We start from the raw sequence: 19982 nt of genomic DNA, 5'->3' as shown, positions 1-19982 counted from the left end.
TCATTTAACTATAATTATTCCGCAACAAAGCATGTGATTCGTTGTGAGGTTATTGTCAGGATTGACCAGTACTATATACTGTACAGTATATATACAGTATGTGTTGCAAGAAAAACAAAACAAAGCCAGTAAAGAATTGATGACTAGTTCCTCCCACCTGTCCCATGTATTTCATATTTTCTGTACTTGTGTGGACTTTGCATGCATCTCCCCTGAACTACTGTATGAAGGGCAGCTTATAAAGTGCAACATACAACAATACAATTCATACAGTAATACCCGTGCATTTTATGCACTAATGTAATAAAGCCAATAGAGTACTCGTACATTGAACTAGGACCGTATGGAGTGCAACTTGTAAATTGTATTGTATCCACTACAGATATTCTTTGCAACAAACATACAGTAAATCCCATGTAAGGTGCAGAGTCTATGCACCTTACTCCCAAACACACTTTATAAAACCTCCTGTATTATACCACAAATAGTGGCCTTTATGTGTCATGTGTCCATTATGGATTATTATTGCAACAAATGTATCATACGTATGTACAGAGCCGTAACTAGACTTTTTGGTGCCCTGTGCCAGAAAGAGCATTGGCGCCCCCCTCAATTTTTCAAAGGGGACATAATGCACCCAAAAAAGGGCCATGGCTTCATGGGGAAGGGGCAGGATAGAGAAAGGAGAGGCCAGGAGATGCTGTGGATGAAATAAGAGGAAGCTACAAGTGAGAATGATAATAAACAGAAATTTGACAGGCCCAAACAGTGCCCCCTGACCTGTGGTGCCCTGTGCCATGGCATCGGCCGCACTACCCTAGCTACGGCCCTGCGTATGTACTTATTCTGCTACAATCTGCATAGGGCTGGCTCCATGGTTAATCTAAGCAGGCTAATATAGTATGAACATGAGGAAGCAATAGAGATGACAGTGTGTGGGCACAGTCGCTGAGTACATGGCCATTATAAATTGGTGCCAATGTTGATAAAATGAAAGTCTGTAGTAGACATATTTATTATGATTCTGTGTAGTGGGATGCATTCAAAGTGACAAATTCTACTTGTTCGCTGTTAAAGGTTAATTCACTTGTACAGGAAGTCAACCTACTGTCTCCTACTACAGTACAATAGTTCGATAAATGTCACAAGTATTGTGACATAGTGTATAGTAAAGGTGCGTACACACTGGGCGATATTACTGAGCGATTGCATGATTACGACATCGTAATCGTGCAATCGCTCAGTTATCGTGCACAAATCGTGCACTTTTATGTCAGAAACGACCAGCGATGCGCGCTCCCACTGGTCATTTCCGACATTGTCCATGCCGACAGATTGGCATGTTCATGAATGATGGACTGTGCCTGCACTGAACGACTGATCGTTCAGTGCAGACACTACAAGTGATCAGGAACGATGGTACGATTATGATGTCGCAATCATACTGTCTTTCCTGATCACCCAGTGTGTACGAACCTTTAGATGCATATTAAATACAATATACTGTATACACATGGCAAATGACTGCTGTACTTATGCAGGCTATGCTATGTACTGCGTGGCAGGAGGCATGGAACGCCTTGGCGCGGCTTTGTAGAAAATTATTTTTTTGCGTTAAATACGTTATTTGTACTTTAAGCATTGCTCTTGTTTATTCACAAATAAGCTGTTTGCAGTTTGCATAGAGTCTTTGTAAACAATTACAAAGGCTCTATGAGGGGAAAAAAAAGACTATTGAATAATAATGTAAGCCACTTAATAAGGTGCTCAGACCAAAGCCCAAATTTCACCACTGCTCTTATTATTTCCATTCTAGGATAATACTATTTATGCAGTTTAGGGTTACTATTTCTAATTAAATGATACAATACATGTTATGGGTCATGCATATAAACAACCCAACGTGCAGCAGATAACTAAACAATTCTAATAGACCACTCCAACACCCACATTTCATTATACTGTAATTTGTAAGCAATATTATAGTGTCCTTTTCATAATTAGGAATAATGAAGCAGAGAAAACCAATGAGCCATGTTTAGTCATCCCTTATTTGCAGTGTAAAGATTTTTTATAGACATATTTATAGCATTTATCTAACACCTCTGACTGAATGTAACACAATATTGTATAAAATAAACAGAATAAACTCACCACGGTCTTCTTCTGACATCATAAAGATCAATTTTATTTGGAGTTCTGCTTTTATCCACCCACGGTGAAGCTAAACAGAATAATAATTATTATTTTTTTTAAACAATCATTTTATTTAATTTACAATATAAAAAGTGCAACAATACTGGAATTGAGGAATAACTAAGTTTGTTGCCATTTATCAATAACTATCGTATTCAATATATATTTATCATGTACTTTTTTTCAGGCTAGCGATATAAGTTCAATATTTGTAGTCATTTCATAATTTATCGGTGTATCAATATTAACCTGCTTATGTTAGAAAGAAATGAAGTATGTTTATTTATTTGGCTCCACAAGTGTTCCGCAGCGCCTTACAAATTACATAAACAAATAAGTGACTTACAGAACAATACAATAGAATACAGGACAAGGATATGGATAATACACATTGCTACATTGGTGACCATAACACCCAAATAAGCAACAGAGCATAAGCAACCAAGTGTTAGGTGCCCTAGTGGGGAGTATGAAGTAGATGAAAATAAAGGAGAAGCACAAGAGGGCAGAGGGCCATGCTGGCAACTTGGCAAGAGCTTACATTACATTATACTTTTTAAAATATTATGGATATGCTGGAAAATTATTAACTCAATGCATGTGAGAGGGAATTCATTTAAGTTCCAAAATTCTACTGTGTGTGTCTGTTTGTCATTTCTTAATAGATATGCCCGCATATTGTCTAAGTATAAACTCTCTGTATAAGATTGCATTTCCAGAATGTGTTAGCACTATCTGCCTCTTTTGCACAGTACAAGGGGGAGCTTCCCATGTTTGTGTTTATTATATTATAAAGTATATATGTGCAACATTTTTGTCATTCCATTTGTTCTTTGGCTCTTACGCATATTATGTTAATAGAGCATTTGGTAATCTGCCTAGACACCATTTATGCAGTTTGTTTTATTACATTTTCTGTGTCATTATGTATTATTGACTGATGTGTGTATGTATAGTCTAGTGTCGTCTTTGTTTATGTATTTGACTGCATTGCCAGTTGCCGACATGTGGACAATGGTTTGTTTCACGTGACTGCCTGTAGCATTTACAGGTGTTTGATGTGTACTGCTGCTAGGGACACACTCCTGGAGCCGACCCTGTGTCATTGGTGGGTGCCACCATGCTTCTGACATCAGTGGCAGTCCTAAAAGCAATATACTGCATAACCGCGGGGATTGTTGCACCTTTATGTTTTTATATTTAGCATGTGAGATGCACCCACTCACAGGAGCATGGCATAGCACCCAGCAGCTGGAACTAAAGTAGTCACTACTGTATTAGGATGGCGGGACAGTCCCATAATAGCTGCATTTCTTGTCAGGCTGTATATAGATGCTAAAATGTAACACACAAATTAAAGTGCTTCTACTTTACTTTGTACATCTCTCATGTAAATAACACAAACAATCTATTTTCTATCATAGAGATAGATGTATGAAGGACTTAATTTTTACATAACATCAGGTCGTCTTATACACACACATTCCGCAGCACATATCCTAACCCACTGCTCCATGCTCCTTCTTCACTATCTACCCCTCTGTGTCGCCCCTGTCTGTCTGCCCTTCCCCTTTAGAATGTAAGCTCTCACGAGCAGGGCCCTCATCCTCACGTGCTTCTCCTCCCCCTACTTATAGTATAATTTACTCCTAACTCCCTACAATGGCACCTACCACCTGGTTGCTCATGTCCTGCTGCTTGTGTTTTGCAGCTGAGTTTATAACCTTGTCCTTGTCCTGCATTGTTTTGTATTACTATTAACTGTTTTTCTTGTGTGCTCATTTATGTACTGTGTAAGGCGCTGCGGAACCTTTGTGGCGCCATATAAATAAAGGATAATAATAATAATAATAATAATAATATATGATTTGTCCATTTAGGGTAAGATTTTGTACATTTCAAACTGGAAAGTTGATGATTGGCTTGCTTGAAGGACATTTTAGTCAAATCTAACGTGACGTCACAACCAACGGGTCGAGTTCCCTTTATACAAAAAAAGAAACCTGGGTGCTACAAATGCACCTCCTGCACAACGTGTAACTACATGGAAAGTGGACACTACTTCAAACACCCCCCATACCGGAAGAAAATTTACCATCAGTCATGTTTTGACCTGTATGTCGCCATTTGTTGTTTACATCATCATCTGCCCCTGCGGTATGTATTACGTGGGTCAGACCACACGTACATTCTGTGAATGCATGGCCCTACACAGGTCAACCATCCGGGCTGCCCTGAATGGTAAAGAGATGGACCAACCTGTTGCTCGGCATTTCAAACAAGCCAATCATCAACTTTCCAGTTTGAAATATAAAATTGTGGATCATATCACTATTGACATCCGCGGAGGAGACCATGCCAAGAAATTAAGTCAACGTGAGGCCAAATGGATCCATAAGCTAGATACCATCAGTCCTATAGGCGTTAATGAGAAATTTTCATGGAACATTTTTCTGTAGATACATTTCTTTTGTAGATACATTTTTCTGTAGATACATTTCTTTTGTAGATACATTTTTCTGTAGATACATTTTTTTTGTAGAATTTTTTTGGGTAAAAATTTCTTGGTATCAATTTTTCGTGCTATATCTGTAGCACATCTGTCGTCTTACATCTTCTTATATATTACCTTTCTTTACCATATAGTCTATATAAACCTTTGCATTTGACCATATTCTACTGCCCCATGCTCCAATTCCCTCGTTTGGTTTTATTTCCACTGTTTTCTTCCTTTACTTTTATTCTATTCCTCACCTTATTTCCCCCCCCTGCCCCCCTTTCCCCCTCACCCTGCCTCAGCGCCCCTTCTTCTCTTTTCCCCCCTTTCTCTTTTTCCCTTCCCCCTGAACACCATTCTTTCCTGTTGTTTTTCTACTTGTTGTCCTCCCTCTCTTTGTTAGCCTCTATCAGTCTCTCTCCCTCCTCCCCCCTCCTTTACATTCCCTGTAGTTCCCCTCTTTCGGGTTCCTCTTTGCTCTCTTTTTCCTTCTCCTTTATCATCCCTTTCCTTTTGTTCCCTTTCTCCTTCCCATCTAGATCTCCCTATACTTGATAGGATGCTGTATGGCGACCATCCTGATAGCCTGTTTGTTCATGAATTTGTGAGATTTGCATAACGCTCTTCTGATGCCTTTGATCTTTATTTTCAGACCAATCTGTATGTACAGCATTTATGGTTTGTTTCCTGTTTTGTGCTACTTTATCTCCATGACTGTTGCTATGTCTTTTAATATTTACAGTAATCACTTTAGTGCTTGCTATATGATTTAGAACACTTCACACGGTTCTTCTTTCTTTTCTTTACATCACACACTCTTTCACACTCACATCCTTAGCACAGCACCTCAATCCACTTTCAACACCTTTTTCTTATGTTTGCACTCATCCACAGATATCACTCACACTACACATCACTCAGCCTCCAGTGGCGCGTCCCGCCGGGCATCCTGGTTGCTAGGAGATGAGCTTGGTGCTCTCCATTTCCGCCGGATGTCCCAGCTGGCCGTGCTGCTGGAACACACTGCGCTGAGACCATCTGATTTCAGCACCCTTTCATTAAAGGTAAGCACCTTTCTTACACAGAAAATGTAAATCTGGATAACGTCACTAGATAAATGTTGGATAATAAACCTAATGGTGTAGTATAACTGTGACTGAATCCAGACAAAGAGCGCTAAATATACAATTTATTACATAATGCATAAAAGACAAAAATATAAAATATCTAAAAATCACACACAATACAAAACAATAACATACAGACTGGTTCAATGTAATTATAAAAAGGCACAACAGATAACCCCTGCAGAAGGTATCTCTGGTGTCTTATATTGAATGTAGCACTATTCGAATGTAATTATCGGCCTCCAAACAAATAGTTAATACAAATCGCCCATTGTTTCAAGTCAGTCTTTTGAACGCTGGTTCATCAATAAGGGCTCCTTATTGATGAACCAGCGTTCAAAAGACTTTTAAATGTATTCAACATACCAGTGCTTCTCCATGCGGTGCTAATTGAGCATACCAGCCCAAAATACTCATTTTGGTGAGATTACGTCAGTGTGTGACTCTGAGTTAAAATAAAAGTGGAGACCATCTCTGGTCAATTGGAGCGGGGATTGATATAAACCTGCATATATATGTGTTAAGGAGTCTTGAAACAATAGGCGATTTGTATTAACTATTTGTTTGGAGGCCGATAATTACATTGGAACAGTGCTACATTCAATATAAGACACCAGAGATACCTTCTGCAGGGGTTATCTGTTGTGCCTTTTTATAATTACATTGAACCAGTCTGTATGTTATTGTTTTGTATTGTGTGTGATTTTTAGATATTTTATATTTTTGTCTTTTATGCATTATGTAATAAATTGTATATTTAGCGCTCTTTGTCTGGATTCAGTCACAGTTATACTACACCATTATGTTTATTATCCAACATTTATCTAGTGACGTTATCCAGATTTACATTTTCTGGCTGGTTATAGGTGTGTTTACAGGTACTACCTTTTAGGAGCAGCTTATGTATAGACACTATATTTAGATTTATTCTTTTTCATTTCATGTGCCTGAATTTCTTTATTCTTTCGTGACCTTTCCTACACTCTGTTGGCAGGTACAGTCCTGATGAAAAGGCTTTAGAGCCTTGAAACGTCGACCTCTATCTGTACCCATGTTTTTGCTCTTATTTAAACACCTTTTGATCTGTACCGTTGTGAGTGCCGCCTCCTTTTCTTTAACAGTGTGATGCTAGCAAACCACCACCATAGGAGAAGTCCTGTGTTATAATTACTCTTAGGAAGGCACCCCCCAATTTTTTCCAAACCCAGAGTGCCGAATCCCTTTGGACTATATATATATATATATATATATATATATATACATACACAGTCAGGTGCATAAATATTGGGACATTGACATAATTTTCATATTTTGGCCTCTATTCACCACCACAATGGCTTTGAAATGAAACAAACAAGATGTGCTTTAACTGCAGACTTTCAGATTTATTTGGAGGGTAATTACATCCAAATCAGGTGAACGGTGTAGGAATTACAACGGTTTCTATATGTGCCTCCCACTTTTTAAGGGGCCAAAAGTAATGGGACAAACTAAACAATCATAAATCTAACTTTCACTTTTTTAATACTTTGTTGCAAATCCTTTGCAGGCAATTACAGCCTGAAGTCTGGAACGCTTAGACATCACCAAATGCTGGGTTTCATCCGTGGTGATGCTCTGCCAGGTCTCTACTGCAAATGTCTTCAGTTCCTGCTTGTTCTTGGGGCATTTTCCCTTCAGTTTTGTCTTCATCAAGTGAAATGCATGCTCAATCGGATTCAGGTCAGGGGATTGACTTGGCCATTGCATAACATTCCACTTTTTAGCCTTAAAAAACTCTTTGGTTGCTCTTGCAGTATGCTTCGGGTCATTTTTCCATCTGCACTGTGAAGCGCTGTCCAATGAGTTCTGAAGCATTTGACTGAATATGAGCATATAATATTGCCCGAAACACTTCAGAATTCATTCTGCTGCTTTTGTCAGCAGTCACATCATCAATAAATACAAGGGAACCAGTTCCATTGGCAGCCATACATGCCCACGCCATGACACTACCACCACCATGCTTCACTGATGAGGTGGTATGTTTTGGATCATGAGCAGTTCCTTTCCTTCTCCATACTCTTCTCTTCCCATCACTCTGGTACAAGTTGATCTTTGTCTCATCTGTCCATAGGATGTTGTTCCAGAACTGTAATGGCTTTTTTAGATGTTGTTTCGCAAACTCTAATCTGGTCTTCCTGTTTTTGTGGCTCACCAATGGTTTACATCTTGTGGTGAACCCTCTATATTCACTCTTGTGAAGTCTTCTCTTGATTGTTGACTTTGACACATATACACCTACCTCCTGGAGAGTGTTCTTGATTTGGCAAACTGTTGTGACGGGGTTTTTCTTCACCAGGGAAATAATTCTTCTGTCATCCACCACAGTTTTTTTCCATGGTCTTCCGGGTCTTTTTGTATTGCTGAGCTCTCCGATGCGTTCTTTCTTTTTAAGAATGTTCCAAACAGTTGATTTAGCCACACCTAATGTTTTTGCTATCTCTCTGATGGGTTTGTTTTGATTTTTCAGCCTAATGATGGCTTGCTTCACTGATAGTGACAACTCTTTGGATCTCATATTGAGAGTCGGCAGCAATTGATTCCAAATGCAAATGTCACACCTAGAATCAACTCCAGACCTTTTACCTGCTTAATTGATAATGAAATAACGAGGGAATAGCCCACACCTGTCCATGAAATAGCTTTTGAGTTGATAGTCCCATTACTTTTGGCCCCTTAAAAAGTGGGAGGCACATATAGAAACCGTTGTAATTCCTACACCGTTCACCTGATTTGGATGTAATTCCCCTCAAATTAAATCTGAAAGTCTGCAGTTAAAACACATCTTGTTTGTTTCATTTCAAAGCCATTGTGGTAGTGAATAGAGGCCAAAATATGAAAATTCTGTCAATGTCCCAATATTTATGCACCTGACTGTATATATATATATATATATATATATATATATATATAATCCAAATAGGGTGGTACTCCCATAAAGATAATCTACTTGAGCCCGGTGCCCACCGTAGGTACCCACAGCAAGGTCCAAATATATACTCCAGTGATGGCGGCACTCGGTCCAACGCTTCGATACTCTTCACTGTATCGGCTGTACCCTGAAGACAATACAATAAAGAGTTTCAAAACGTTGGTGTTTACTATCCTGAGTAGGTGACACTGTTTATGACCGAGTGTCGATGGAAAAATGGCGGCACTCAAGCATCTTAATGCAAAGGAATACTTTATTCCAACATTTCGGACAGATGCCCGTCATCAGGGACCATGTTGATGGGCATCTGTCCCAAAACGTTGGAATAAAATATTCCATTATTTCTGCATCGATTATATATACAGTATACACAGTATATATATATATATATATATATATATATATGTCATGCTAGTTGGCAATAGTGAGCCATTCTGTGTGGGGCTGGAGGGACCCACCTACACAAGGTAGAAATAGGTCCAGGGAGGACTGAGGCAGTCCAGTGAGGCTGCAAGTGCAATCAATCCAAGGAGGACTGAGGCAGCCAAAGAGCCCAGTGTGCCAAGCCAGGTCAGTGGGTGACCAATGTCCAGACCTGCAGTCAGACAGAGAGGACCACAAATCTCTGGGACTGTTTGTGTGACTTTGTGGAAGTCAGGACAGGTGGCCAGTGTCCAGAATTGAAAGCCAAACAGAGAGGACCACAAGAAAGACTTTGTGTGAAGGCCAGGAGGCCATGTTTATACCTGTAAGAGACAGAACTGAGACTACAAGAAACTGTGGGGGGAGATGTACTAGGCTCTTTAAAGCAATAAATTGGAAAGTGATAAAGTACCAACCACTCAGCTCTTTACTGTCATCTTACAGGCTGTGTTTGAAAAATGACAGTTAGGAGTTGATTGGTTGGCAGTTTATCACTTTCCAATTTATCACTTTCCAGAGCTTAGAATATCTGCCCCTGTGCTACATTTGTAGACTTTTCTTGCATTGATACTACATGACAAGCAAGAATAATCAACTGTGAACCTCAGGACTAACCATTGACCATTTCCTAAAGGACATTTAAGTATATCCAAATGTTATTTTGATATTTGCTTGGACTGTACTGAGGGCCTGATTCAGAGCCGGACGCTCTGACCAGAGCGCTCGCTCTGAATCAGGGCCCTTCTACCTGAAAATGGAGCGGCCTTATGGACGCTCGCATAGCTGTGGGTTACCACCCACAGCTTATGCGAGCATCCATGATGATGGTTGCAATGGTCAAGACCATCGCGACAATTGGGCTTGCGACGGAGACCCTGCGGTAGGGTCTCGCTGCCGCAAGCCCTGGAGTGATTTTGGCTCTATCAGAGCCAAAATCACTCCCACTGACATCACTAGTGATGTCAGTGGGGCGGCTTCAGACGGTAGGCGTTCCCATGGGAACGCCTCCGTCTGACAGCACGCCCCCTTTGGTGCGAGACCCGGAGCGACGGAGAGCCGTCGCTATCCGGGTCTCGCGCATGTGCACGACGCAGCTCCCTCCGTCGTGTGCATGCGCAGTGGGGCAACATCGACCCGCTTGCGAGCGTCCTGCACTCGCGAGCGGGTCTGAATGACCCCCTGAGCACCATATGCTGATAAATTGCTGTATATGAGTGTGTCTTTCATATGAGGGTTAGGTGGCCCTTTCTTTTTCAGCTGGTTGCATAAGTAATTTTTGGACATTGGGAGTCTGTTGTAAATTATTATTGAATATTTGTAGAGTAGCTGCCCATGACAGTCAGGGTTCAAGAAGTGAGTTAATGCCCTCAATGCAGAATAGGTGTTTGTTATTTTTTGATCATTCATCACGACCATTTATTTTCTATTAAAATCTGAAACGCTGACTGTGGATCTATTTTATGCAACTACTCACTGTACCACTGACCTCTCTACTAAGCTAATTACACCGGATATATCAACACACAGATATATATTTATATATAAATAAGAGATGTGCAGTTCGGTTTTACTCGGATATGTTCGGATTTTAATAACGGCATCATATTGGCTATCCGACTGTCATGTGTTTTGGATAGCCGATAAGAGAAATTCGAACTAATCTGAATTTGCGATAATAAAAACCGAATAATAAAAAAACGCGCACTTGTTGAGTATATATATATATATTATAGAAATATATATATATATATATATATATATATATATATATATATATATTAGAGATGTGCAGTTCGGTTTTAATTGGATATGTGCGGATCTCAAAAACGGCATCATATTGGCTATCCGGCTGTCACGTGTTTTGGATAGCCAATAAGAGAAATCCAAACTAATCCGAGCTTGCAATAATTTGGCGATAAGAACCGAATAAAACCGAACCCGCACATCCCTAATATATTATATATATATATATAAATACACACACATACACATATGTTGTCTATACCTGTAATGTGAAGTGGCTTAATTATATAGTAATAATACTTCTACAAAAGGTACAATATCTTTGTGCTATATAGAGGTTAATACTAATACAGATGTGTACACATACACCTATCATTAAATCACGCCATATAGCCTTGCTTGGTGAGCCATGGACTTCAGGACTTAGCTACGTCATGCGACTATTTATTAAAGTATGCATCTCAGTATGCTATACTAATCCTACGTATAATGTTGAGTACACTATTAGCTACTTAGTATACTATTATTGAATTAAGACATCTGTTTTGCCTTTTTACCTAGATTACATACTTTTTCCAGAATTTTGTGTCTTAACCTTGCATCTTAATCTGTGACTTGTGCCATGCATCATTATATTAAATCTTCTACTTTATACCAATTCCACAAAAATAGTAGTCCTAAACACAGTACTTAGTACACTAATAGCTACTTAGCACACTATTAGTGATTTAGTACACTATTAGCGAATTAAGATCACTGAAGTACGGTAATACTACCAGTGGCAGAGCATCTATGTTGCAGCAGACACCTTGCATCATATAGTGCAAAAAGGATAGGTGTATGAGGACATATCTGTACTCCCTTAAGAATATAACACTCCCTTAAGTCATACATTTGACACCAGGGCTGCCATCAGATAGGTACTCACCAGGGGTCTGCCGATGCTGATGATCCTGCCTGCAAATTTCTTCTTATGCACAGGTAGAAGTCTGCATATGAATAAAAAGGAGTTTGCCACCAAGATCATCATGCATTGCAGGCCTCCCTGCCAGACACTGATCAGTGGCATTGACAGAAGTGGATTTAGGTGGGGGAACAGTGGTTAATTTTCCAGGCCCCGTCTCTTAGGAGGCTTCTGCCTGGATCACCTCTTTTTCATCCTCATGTGTCCCCACCCTCAACACTCCTCCCTTATTATTTTTACTAGTAAAGGGAACCGGCTCCCACCCCACCCCCTCACTGATCCTCCCAATGCTCTGTCCCACCCCTCTCTGTCTGCTGCTCTGTTAACTGCCCTACTAAGTTGAAGTGCTCCACTCCCCCCCACCCACCCCCAGCTCTGACCTGCTCCTCCCTCTTGTGGTTGAACACTTACCCAGTGGGTCTCCTCTCCTGCTAGGGTCTGTCCCATCTCCCTAGCAGTGGGAGCCGTTGGAGGCCTGGCGCTCACCCTGGCTACCACTACCCATGCATGTTAAACATGGGACATACCTTAGAGAATTATTATATAGATTATTATCCTTTATTTATATAGAATACAATAAATTCAAACAGACAATACATGGGGAAAAAAATCACAAAGTGAGATTTCAATAAAGCTGAGTGGTAGAAAATAACTATAGCAGTCAGTGATCCATGGCTGCTGAGCGAATGGGTAGCATTGGAGAGAAGGACAGTACAGTGGGAGATACAAATAATACCGCTTTTATACCTAAATTCTGGGTCTGACACGGGGGTTGGAACAGGGTTCCAATCTGGATCAGACCCGGAACTTCCCTGGCGCCGACCCAGGATATTCCCGAGTCGGCGCCGTTCACACTGGAGCCGGGTCTGCAGTGACCCGGTACTTCTGGAGTTAAAGTGGACGCTTGGAGATAACGTCATCAGATTCGGAACTTAACCCTTACATACTACGGTGCCAATCCAAGATATTCCCGAGTTGCAGTGAATGCTTGGAGATTATGTCATTTCCAAGCGCCACTGAAGCCGGCCAATAGGCAGGCATGCAGCATGATCTGGGTCATCGTGACCAGGAAAGCGCCGTTTACCCTGCAGGGTTTCATGGGTCGTTACAGTGTTAAACCCTGCAAATTACCTGGGTTAGATTGCCAGGTCACTCGACCCAGGAATCCAACCCTGGTTTTAGCTCTGGTGTAAAAGGGGTATACATGGTGTGCCTAGCCCATTACAGCATACAGTATAGTTATAATGGTATACAGAAGTCTATCATTAATTATAAAAGGTAACAAAACAATGTTATTTCAAAAAATATCTTCTTTATTGTTCTTGTATTTTTTTTAAATAACACTGTGGAATAGAAAAGGACTCATTTACGTATATCCCATTTCGATTTTTTATTGTGAATTTTTGAGCATCCATAGTGCCTGTATATGTTTTGTTACCTTTTATATTTATTGTCTTTCTAAACAGTAGGGGTACTGTTACATAAACAGAATAGGCTGCAGGTGGAAAGGGCGCCAACACACTTCCGTCCTTTATTACTTAGAAGTCTATCATTGTTTGCCCCCTCCATGTGTGCCTCTGCCGCCTTTCCATGTGTGCCTCTGTCCCCTCCATGTGTGCCTCTGCCCCCTTTCCATGTGTGCCTCTGACCCCTTTCCATGTGTGTCTCTGACCCCTTTCCATGTGTGCCTCTGCCCCCTTTCCATGTGTGCCTCTGTCCCCTCCATGTGTGCCTCTGCCCCCTTTCCATGTGTGCCTCTGCCCCCTTTCCATGTGTGCCTCTGCCCCCTTTCCATGTGTGCCTCTGCCCCCTTTCCATGTGTGCCTCTGCCCCCTTTCCATGTGTGCCTCTGACCCCTTTCCATGTGTGCCTCTGCCCACTTTCCATGTGTGCCTCTGACCCCTTTCCATGTGTGCCTCTGACCCCTTTCCATGTGTGCCTCTGACCCCTTTCCATGTGTGCCTCTGACCCCTTTCCATGTGTGTCTCTGCCCCCTTTCCATGTGTGCCTCTGCCCCCTTTCCATGTGTGCCTCTGCACACTCCTAATGTGTTGCTTTTGCTCCCACTTCTCTCCATGTGTGCATGTGCCCTTTCTCCTCATGTGTGTTACTGACACACCCTTCCCATGTTTACTGAGGAGGGGGGCTGCCTGTTTCACCTGTACTGGGCCCAACCAATTCTGATGGCAGCCCTGTTTTACACTGCCCGAATCAGCAATATCCACATAACTAAAATGATGTTGCACAGCAGCTGCATGTCTATTACTGGGCACAATTTTGGAACTTAGGGCCTGATTCAGAGCCGTTCGCTATTTGCGGTCGTTCGTTCAAAAACAAGGGGTGGCTATTCAAATGATCCGTTCGCAAATTGCAGTCTGTTCACACCTCTAAGTCTGAACGAGCGAGCAAAACATACGCTCGTTTGATAAAAACGCCCCCTGGCCGCTCGCACCATACGTGATGTCCGCTATTTATTAGATTAATCGAGTACATCGTACAGCGTATGAACTGCTCGCTATTCTTGTGGTTGGTTTTTTCAACCGCTATTTTGCGAGCAGTTCTGAGTTAAAAAAAAACAAGTGACGTGGTCAATGACGCTGCTGGATTAATTATGCACTCCCTTAAAACGCCCGTTTTGACCTTTAAGCACGCCTGCGTTCGGATCTCCACTCCCCTTTTTTCAAACACCTTCCCCTGTTACCACCCACATACGCCTCATTCTGTCACTGAAAATAGCAGGCACTCGCTATATAGCGTACAAACGATTTTCGGCCGCACTGACTGGTTCGCGCATGCGTACTAAAAACCGTACGCATGCGCAGATGTGCGAACATCACTCGGAACGAGCGTACGGCCGCTAGCGAGCGGCTCTGAATGAGGGCCTTAAATCTGAAAGGACAAATCAAAAATGAAATTAGAAGTGCCCATAAAAATGTCTGTGTAAATACTTTTGCTGTAATGCTGAGCTGTAGGTTATATGTAAGGGGGAGTGAAGGATATTAGCAGTGAATGCTGTGCAGATGCTTTAGAAAGACAAATTAGTGTTTCAGCCTTAATCACTAATGGAGAAAAATAATGTGCTGAATGCAGTATTGATTAATAGTTAATATAACTATCCCAACTATAATTAAGAATGAGTTCTCGTAATATTAATAGTTGGAATGACCGCTCTGCACCTATTTTACCCTAAAGCCAAAGACACATTCTGCTTTGCTAATTGTAATCCCTCCAGACACTTGTTCTTAATGGTGTGAAAGCTCCTCTAGTTAGGAAGACACGGATAGCATAAATTGGTAGTAATGTAATATTGGATTCATTTATAGTAACATATCAGAATCAGGAGATGCTTATTTAATTATATTACAGGGAGTGATATGCATAGAGCAGCATTTTTGGGTAAGCCATAGAGACTGCTAGCATAAAAAAAGAAAAAGCATTTCGGTGAATCACATGTTTTATATAATGTATTCACTGTGGGAGCTATTTAATCATATGGTGCATCACAAGTGCATAGGTTTGCTGTAACCCATAACAACCAATCAACTATTAGTTTTTAATCAGTTGACTTATTAGAGCTGGTAATAGCAAGGATTCCAATTCATGTGACTATAAGGAAGACAATATAAAGGTTGCACAAGAGGTCAGTTTTAGACAAAATGATGTCTGGACAGAAAACAAGCTGGACCAGCAGCTTAGTGCAATGAAACATGCTGCAATGTCATATCACATAGCCAGTGCACCAGCAAATGGTGCACTACATTATTCAAACTTTTTTGCACAAATCTCCAATTGTACAGCTCCTGGACTCTGTGACATTCAGTAAACAACTAACAGGGTAGACCCTAGAGTCTAGAGTCTCTATTGTCTCAGAGTCTGCTCCAAAAATGAGCAGCCAATATATGCTGTTCCATATCCATATCCATAGCATGCTAATCCACAGGGCCGTAGCTAGGGTAGTGCGGCCGGTGCCATCGCATAGGGCACCACAGGTCAGGGGGTGCTGTTTGAGCCTGTAAAATTTCTGTTTATTATCATTCTCACTTGTAGCTTCCTCTTATTTCATCCCCTGCATCTCCTGCCCTCCCCTATCTCTTCCCTAGCCCTTCCCCATGAAACCATGGCCCTTTTTGGGTGCATTATGTCCCTTTGAAAAATGAGGGGGCGCCAATTCTCTCTCTGGCACAGGGCACCAAAAAGTCTAGTTACGGCTCTGCTAATCCATATCTTGTGCCCAGTCTACAAATATAAACCACACTTAGGGGCCTATTCATCATTACTAAAAAAATCGATGGAGGTAATTAGGTTTAGATTGCACATGGAGTTCTACATAATTACAGGAGGAATTTATCATTCCTCCTCTCCATAACTATCTATTCCGAAAAGCTGTCATTATCAGTGATATCTCCTGTGTTAAGTGTGTTAATGAATACTAAAAAAACGGTAATTAAGGAAAATGTCCTTAAAACCGTTATTTTAGTGTTGATGAATAGGCCCCTAGCATAATGTAACAAACCATACCTGGTGCCAATGCACAAAACTGATATTTGAAGAGACGAGTGGATGAAGGTGTTATGTACTGTAACAATTTTCTGAAAAAATATTTTTTAAATTTTTTTAATGGATGTTATTAGTGTTATGACTTATGGGTCATAGTAACAATGTTTTTGTTTTATAAATACTTTTTAATTGACATGAACACAATACAGTACAGTACATTGATAAACATGATAGTTACAAGGCTGAGAACAATGGGCCTGATTCAGCAGAGCACGCAAGTGTACTGCTGATCGCAGATTCCCGAATATCGGGAAAACTGCGTGTGCGCAGGACCCATTCTGCAAGTGTGGCTCCTGCGTAGTAGCACGCAGACCCTTGAATGCCTTTGCCTGATTGACAGGCAGAGGCTTTATGGGGCGGTGCGGGGGCAGGGTCGGCCGGCACTCCTGGAAACGGGGTTGTATCCGCCCATTTTTGGGAGTGGCAAGCCCAGGATATGCATTGATCAATGCAGTGTCCTGGGCCCGCAAGCCGGCCAGTCTAAATATTCTGAGGCTTACTCAGCTGGCCGGAAGCCCGGCGCCATCCACCATCATGACCATAGACCACCGATAGTCTCGATGGTGATGCCAGCATGTGACCTCTGGGATCACAAATGCAGCAGAGGATGTCATACACCTGCTGCATTTGCATAACAGCAAGGATCGCAATTGCAAAGCTGCCTGCGTGCATACATCATATATCTATAGCCTGCGTGCAATTGCAATCCTTGCTGAATCAGGTCCAATGTCATTTTAAATGTTGGTAACCTTTTTACTGATATATTATGTTGATAAAAGTGCTATGTCCAAGTATCAAGTTCTAATAATGTATCTTAAATTGTAAATGTTTCAGTTTCTTCTAAACATAACGTAACTTTCATCCACTCGTTTCTTCATTTTGTGCCATGTCTATTATGGACAGTCACATCTGGTGCCATGTTTAATATGGACAGTCACATCTGGTGCCATGTCTAATATGGACAGTCACATCTGGTGCCATGTCTAATATGGACAGTCACATCTGGTGCCATGTCTAATATGGACAGTCACATCTGGTGCCATGTCTAATATGGACAGTCACATCTGGTGCCATGTCTAAAGCCTGTTAGTAGACAGCACGTCCAGAGGATATTGGAAGCTGGTTCCTTTCTTGAGAACAGAGCCACAGTGCTTTCTACTCACAGGCTTGTTTGCCCCTGATATGCCAGTTTTATAGCTGCATTAGCATAAATTCACAGACGCAACTATTGCAAAAGATGCAAAGAAGGCTGCAACTGCCTCCAACTCAGAATCATCCCTATGAGGAGGGATTATACCACCCCGTCCAAGGCCAAACCCCACAAACAGACCCGCCCCCTTAAGGGCTGCTTCCAGAAATTTTCCGGGCTGCTTTTTCATCCCAATCCGCCCCTGAACGGAAGCACAAACCTGTCCCCATCACATAACTGAACCTAAGGATGACAGGTCAGCACAATTTACTTCACTTTACTACATTTCTGAATTTCTCAATAACAAACTTTTCGCTTAGGGGTGCCATGAAAACAATGCTGATACTCTAGGGTCGCAGTGGTTCAATAAAGTTTGGGAACCACTGGCTTAGACAATTGACATTATAGTTGCCTCTATAACATTGGCTTGCGGGCCAGATGCGGCCTGCAAAGCATTTGCGGTCGGCCCAATCACCCTGCACCACCTGACAAGTCAGACTTCAGTGGAGGACCAATGTGTTTTATTTTTTCCTGTGGGGGCTAATGCGTTATTTTTCCTGTTAGGGGCCAATGTGTTTGTTTTTTCTTTCCTGTGGGGGACAATGTGTTTTAGTTTTTCCTGTGAGGGCCAATGTGTTTGTTTTCTTATTAGTGGAATTCTTTTAGAGGGTTGGAATGTATCTAGCCCTCCAGTTTGAAACTGCCCCAAATGTTTATTTTTATGTCCTTTTAATTTTCCCCCACATGCTAGACATGCCCCCTTCCTGGGGGGCGTCATAGCACACACGTGCTTCAGGCCCCATGGCAACAAGCTACACCTCTGAATGTGTCATTCAGCTAGAGGACATTCTGTTAACTAAACATGCACTCTGTTGTGTCCAGGATCAAACTGATTTATTACCATTTATTACTACTGGCTACAGTGCTACTGGGACTCATTAGTTCCTTTTATATACTGTGAGGGACACCCTATACAAATAACATTTACTGTATATTTTTTTTTTTTTTTGTGAAGTTCCACTGTTTGATTATAGTTTTTCTGAATTCGTTACAGTGGCAACTCTAATCATAAGATCATTTTTTATCTGCAGCATGTGTGTTTTACATATGATATACTGTAGATATATTCTTAAAGTTTGCATGCATTTGTATAATAAGTATGTGCATTTGAATAGTGTGGTTATTATCTGTATATGACTTTTATTCTATATTATGAAACATGTTTTTTTATACATATTTTTAAAATATAGCGTGTCCTGATATCTTTATTATCTGCAACATATCAGATGCAGTGTTTTGATTTTTAACATTGCAGTGCTTTTATCAGGTATAATAAAATATCAGTAAAATATAGATTCTATTTTTATACTTAATATAATATATACAGTATAAAAATCTAGAATATTATTAATTTTAAATAATTAAATGTACATGTACATGAAAAAAGTTTACAGTTAACTAAATGCAAAAAACATTTATATTTTATCTCTAAAAAAATAAAAATAAAACTGCAATCACTTCCTACATATGCAAACATGCACCTTCAGTAGGTCAAATTAAATTTTAATCCTGAAGGGAAAGGGACCCTTTCATAAAGTGGGGTAATATAATTTCAGTATAATATACATTATATTTTTATAGTTAATATAATATGCGTAAAAAATTTTAAACAAATAATAGTACATGTATATAAAAGTTTCTAATTAACTAAATTAAGAAAATAATAAAAAATATTTTAGTTCTGAAAAAGAGGAGAAGGTGGTCCTCAGTATCAAAGGCAACAGATAGCTTCATTAGTATGAGTAGGGAGAAATTACTTATTATGTATTTGGAGGTGAGGAGGTAATTTGTGACCTTTGTAAGTGCAGTTTCAGTTTAGAGTGAGTAGAAATGTATCCATCAATAGAGTGCTTGAGGTATCGTGGTGGGCATAGGGTCTGGCCAGTACGGAGCACAGCGGATAGGGTGTTCTGGACATTCCATTCTTCATTGTGCTGATATAGCCTTCACACTTACCATAGCAGTGACCGAGGCCCTACACAGCCCCACTGGGTGCCTATATTGAGGTAAGGTGATGTAATGTAAATGCCTCTACGGGTGTGATGGTTGTATAAAGAAACTTGAGTTTAAAATACATTTAAATAACCACTCCTGGTCTTAATTTGGGCATCCCCCCATGTGGTTATTTAGGGACTTGCTCTCTTTTGCATTGTAGACCCTGCTTTTGCCAAAGGATAGCCCACTGAGAATTTTAACTTTGGCAAAAGTTTCATGTAGAACCCCTTCTAAATGGTACATTAATAGTACATCCC

General features: G+C 40.7%; 1 protein-coding gene across 4 annotated transcripts in view; it reads right to left on the bottom strand.

Moving 5' to 3' along the window:
* CACNA2D1 (calcium voltage-gated channel auxiliary subunit alpha2delta 1) overlaps positions 1–19982 on the bottom strand; it is a 901795-nt gene that overhangs the window by 308690 nt on the left and 573123 nt on the right. For all 4 annotated transcript variants that reach the window (XM_088468929.1, XM_088468931.1, XM_088468930.1 and 1 more), the window contains exon 8: positions 2155–2224. In XM_088468929.1, the coding sequence (XP_088325055.1) occupies positions 2155–2224 (70 nt within the window). The remainder of the gene's footprint in view (positions 1–2154; positions 2225–19982) is intronic.

This window comes from Taudactylus pleione, unplaced genomic scaffold, assembly GCF_031769625.1.
Source record: "Taudactylus pleione unplaced genomic scaffold, aTauple2 ptg000086l, whole genome shotgun sequence".
NCBI classification, from domain to species: Eukaryota; Metazoa; Chordata; class Amphibia; order Anura; family Myobatrachidae; genus Taudactylus; species Taudactylus pleione.
This window is presented reverse-complemented; position numbering and strand designations above follow the sequence as displayed.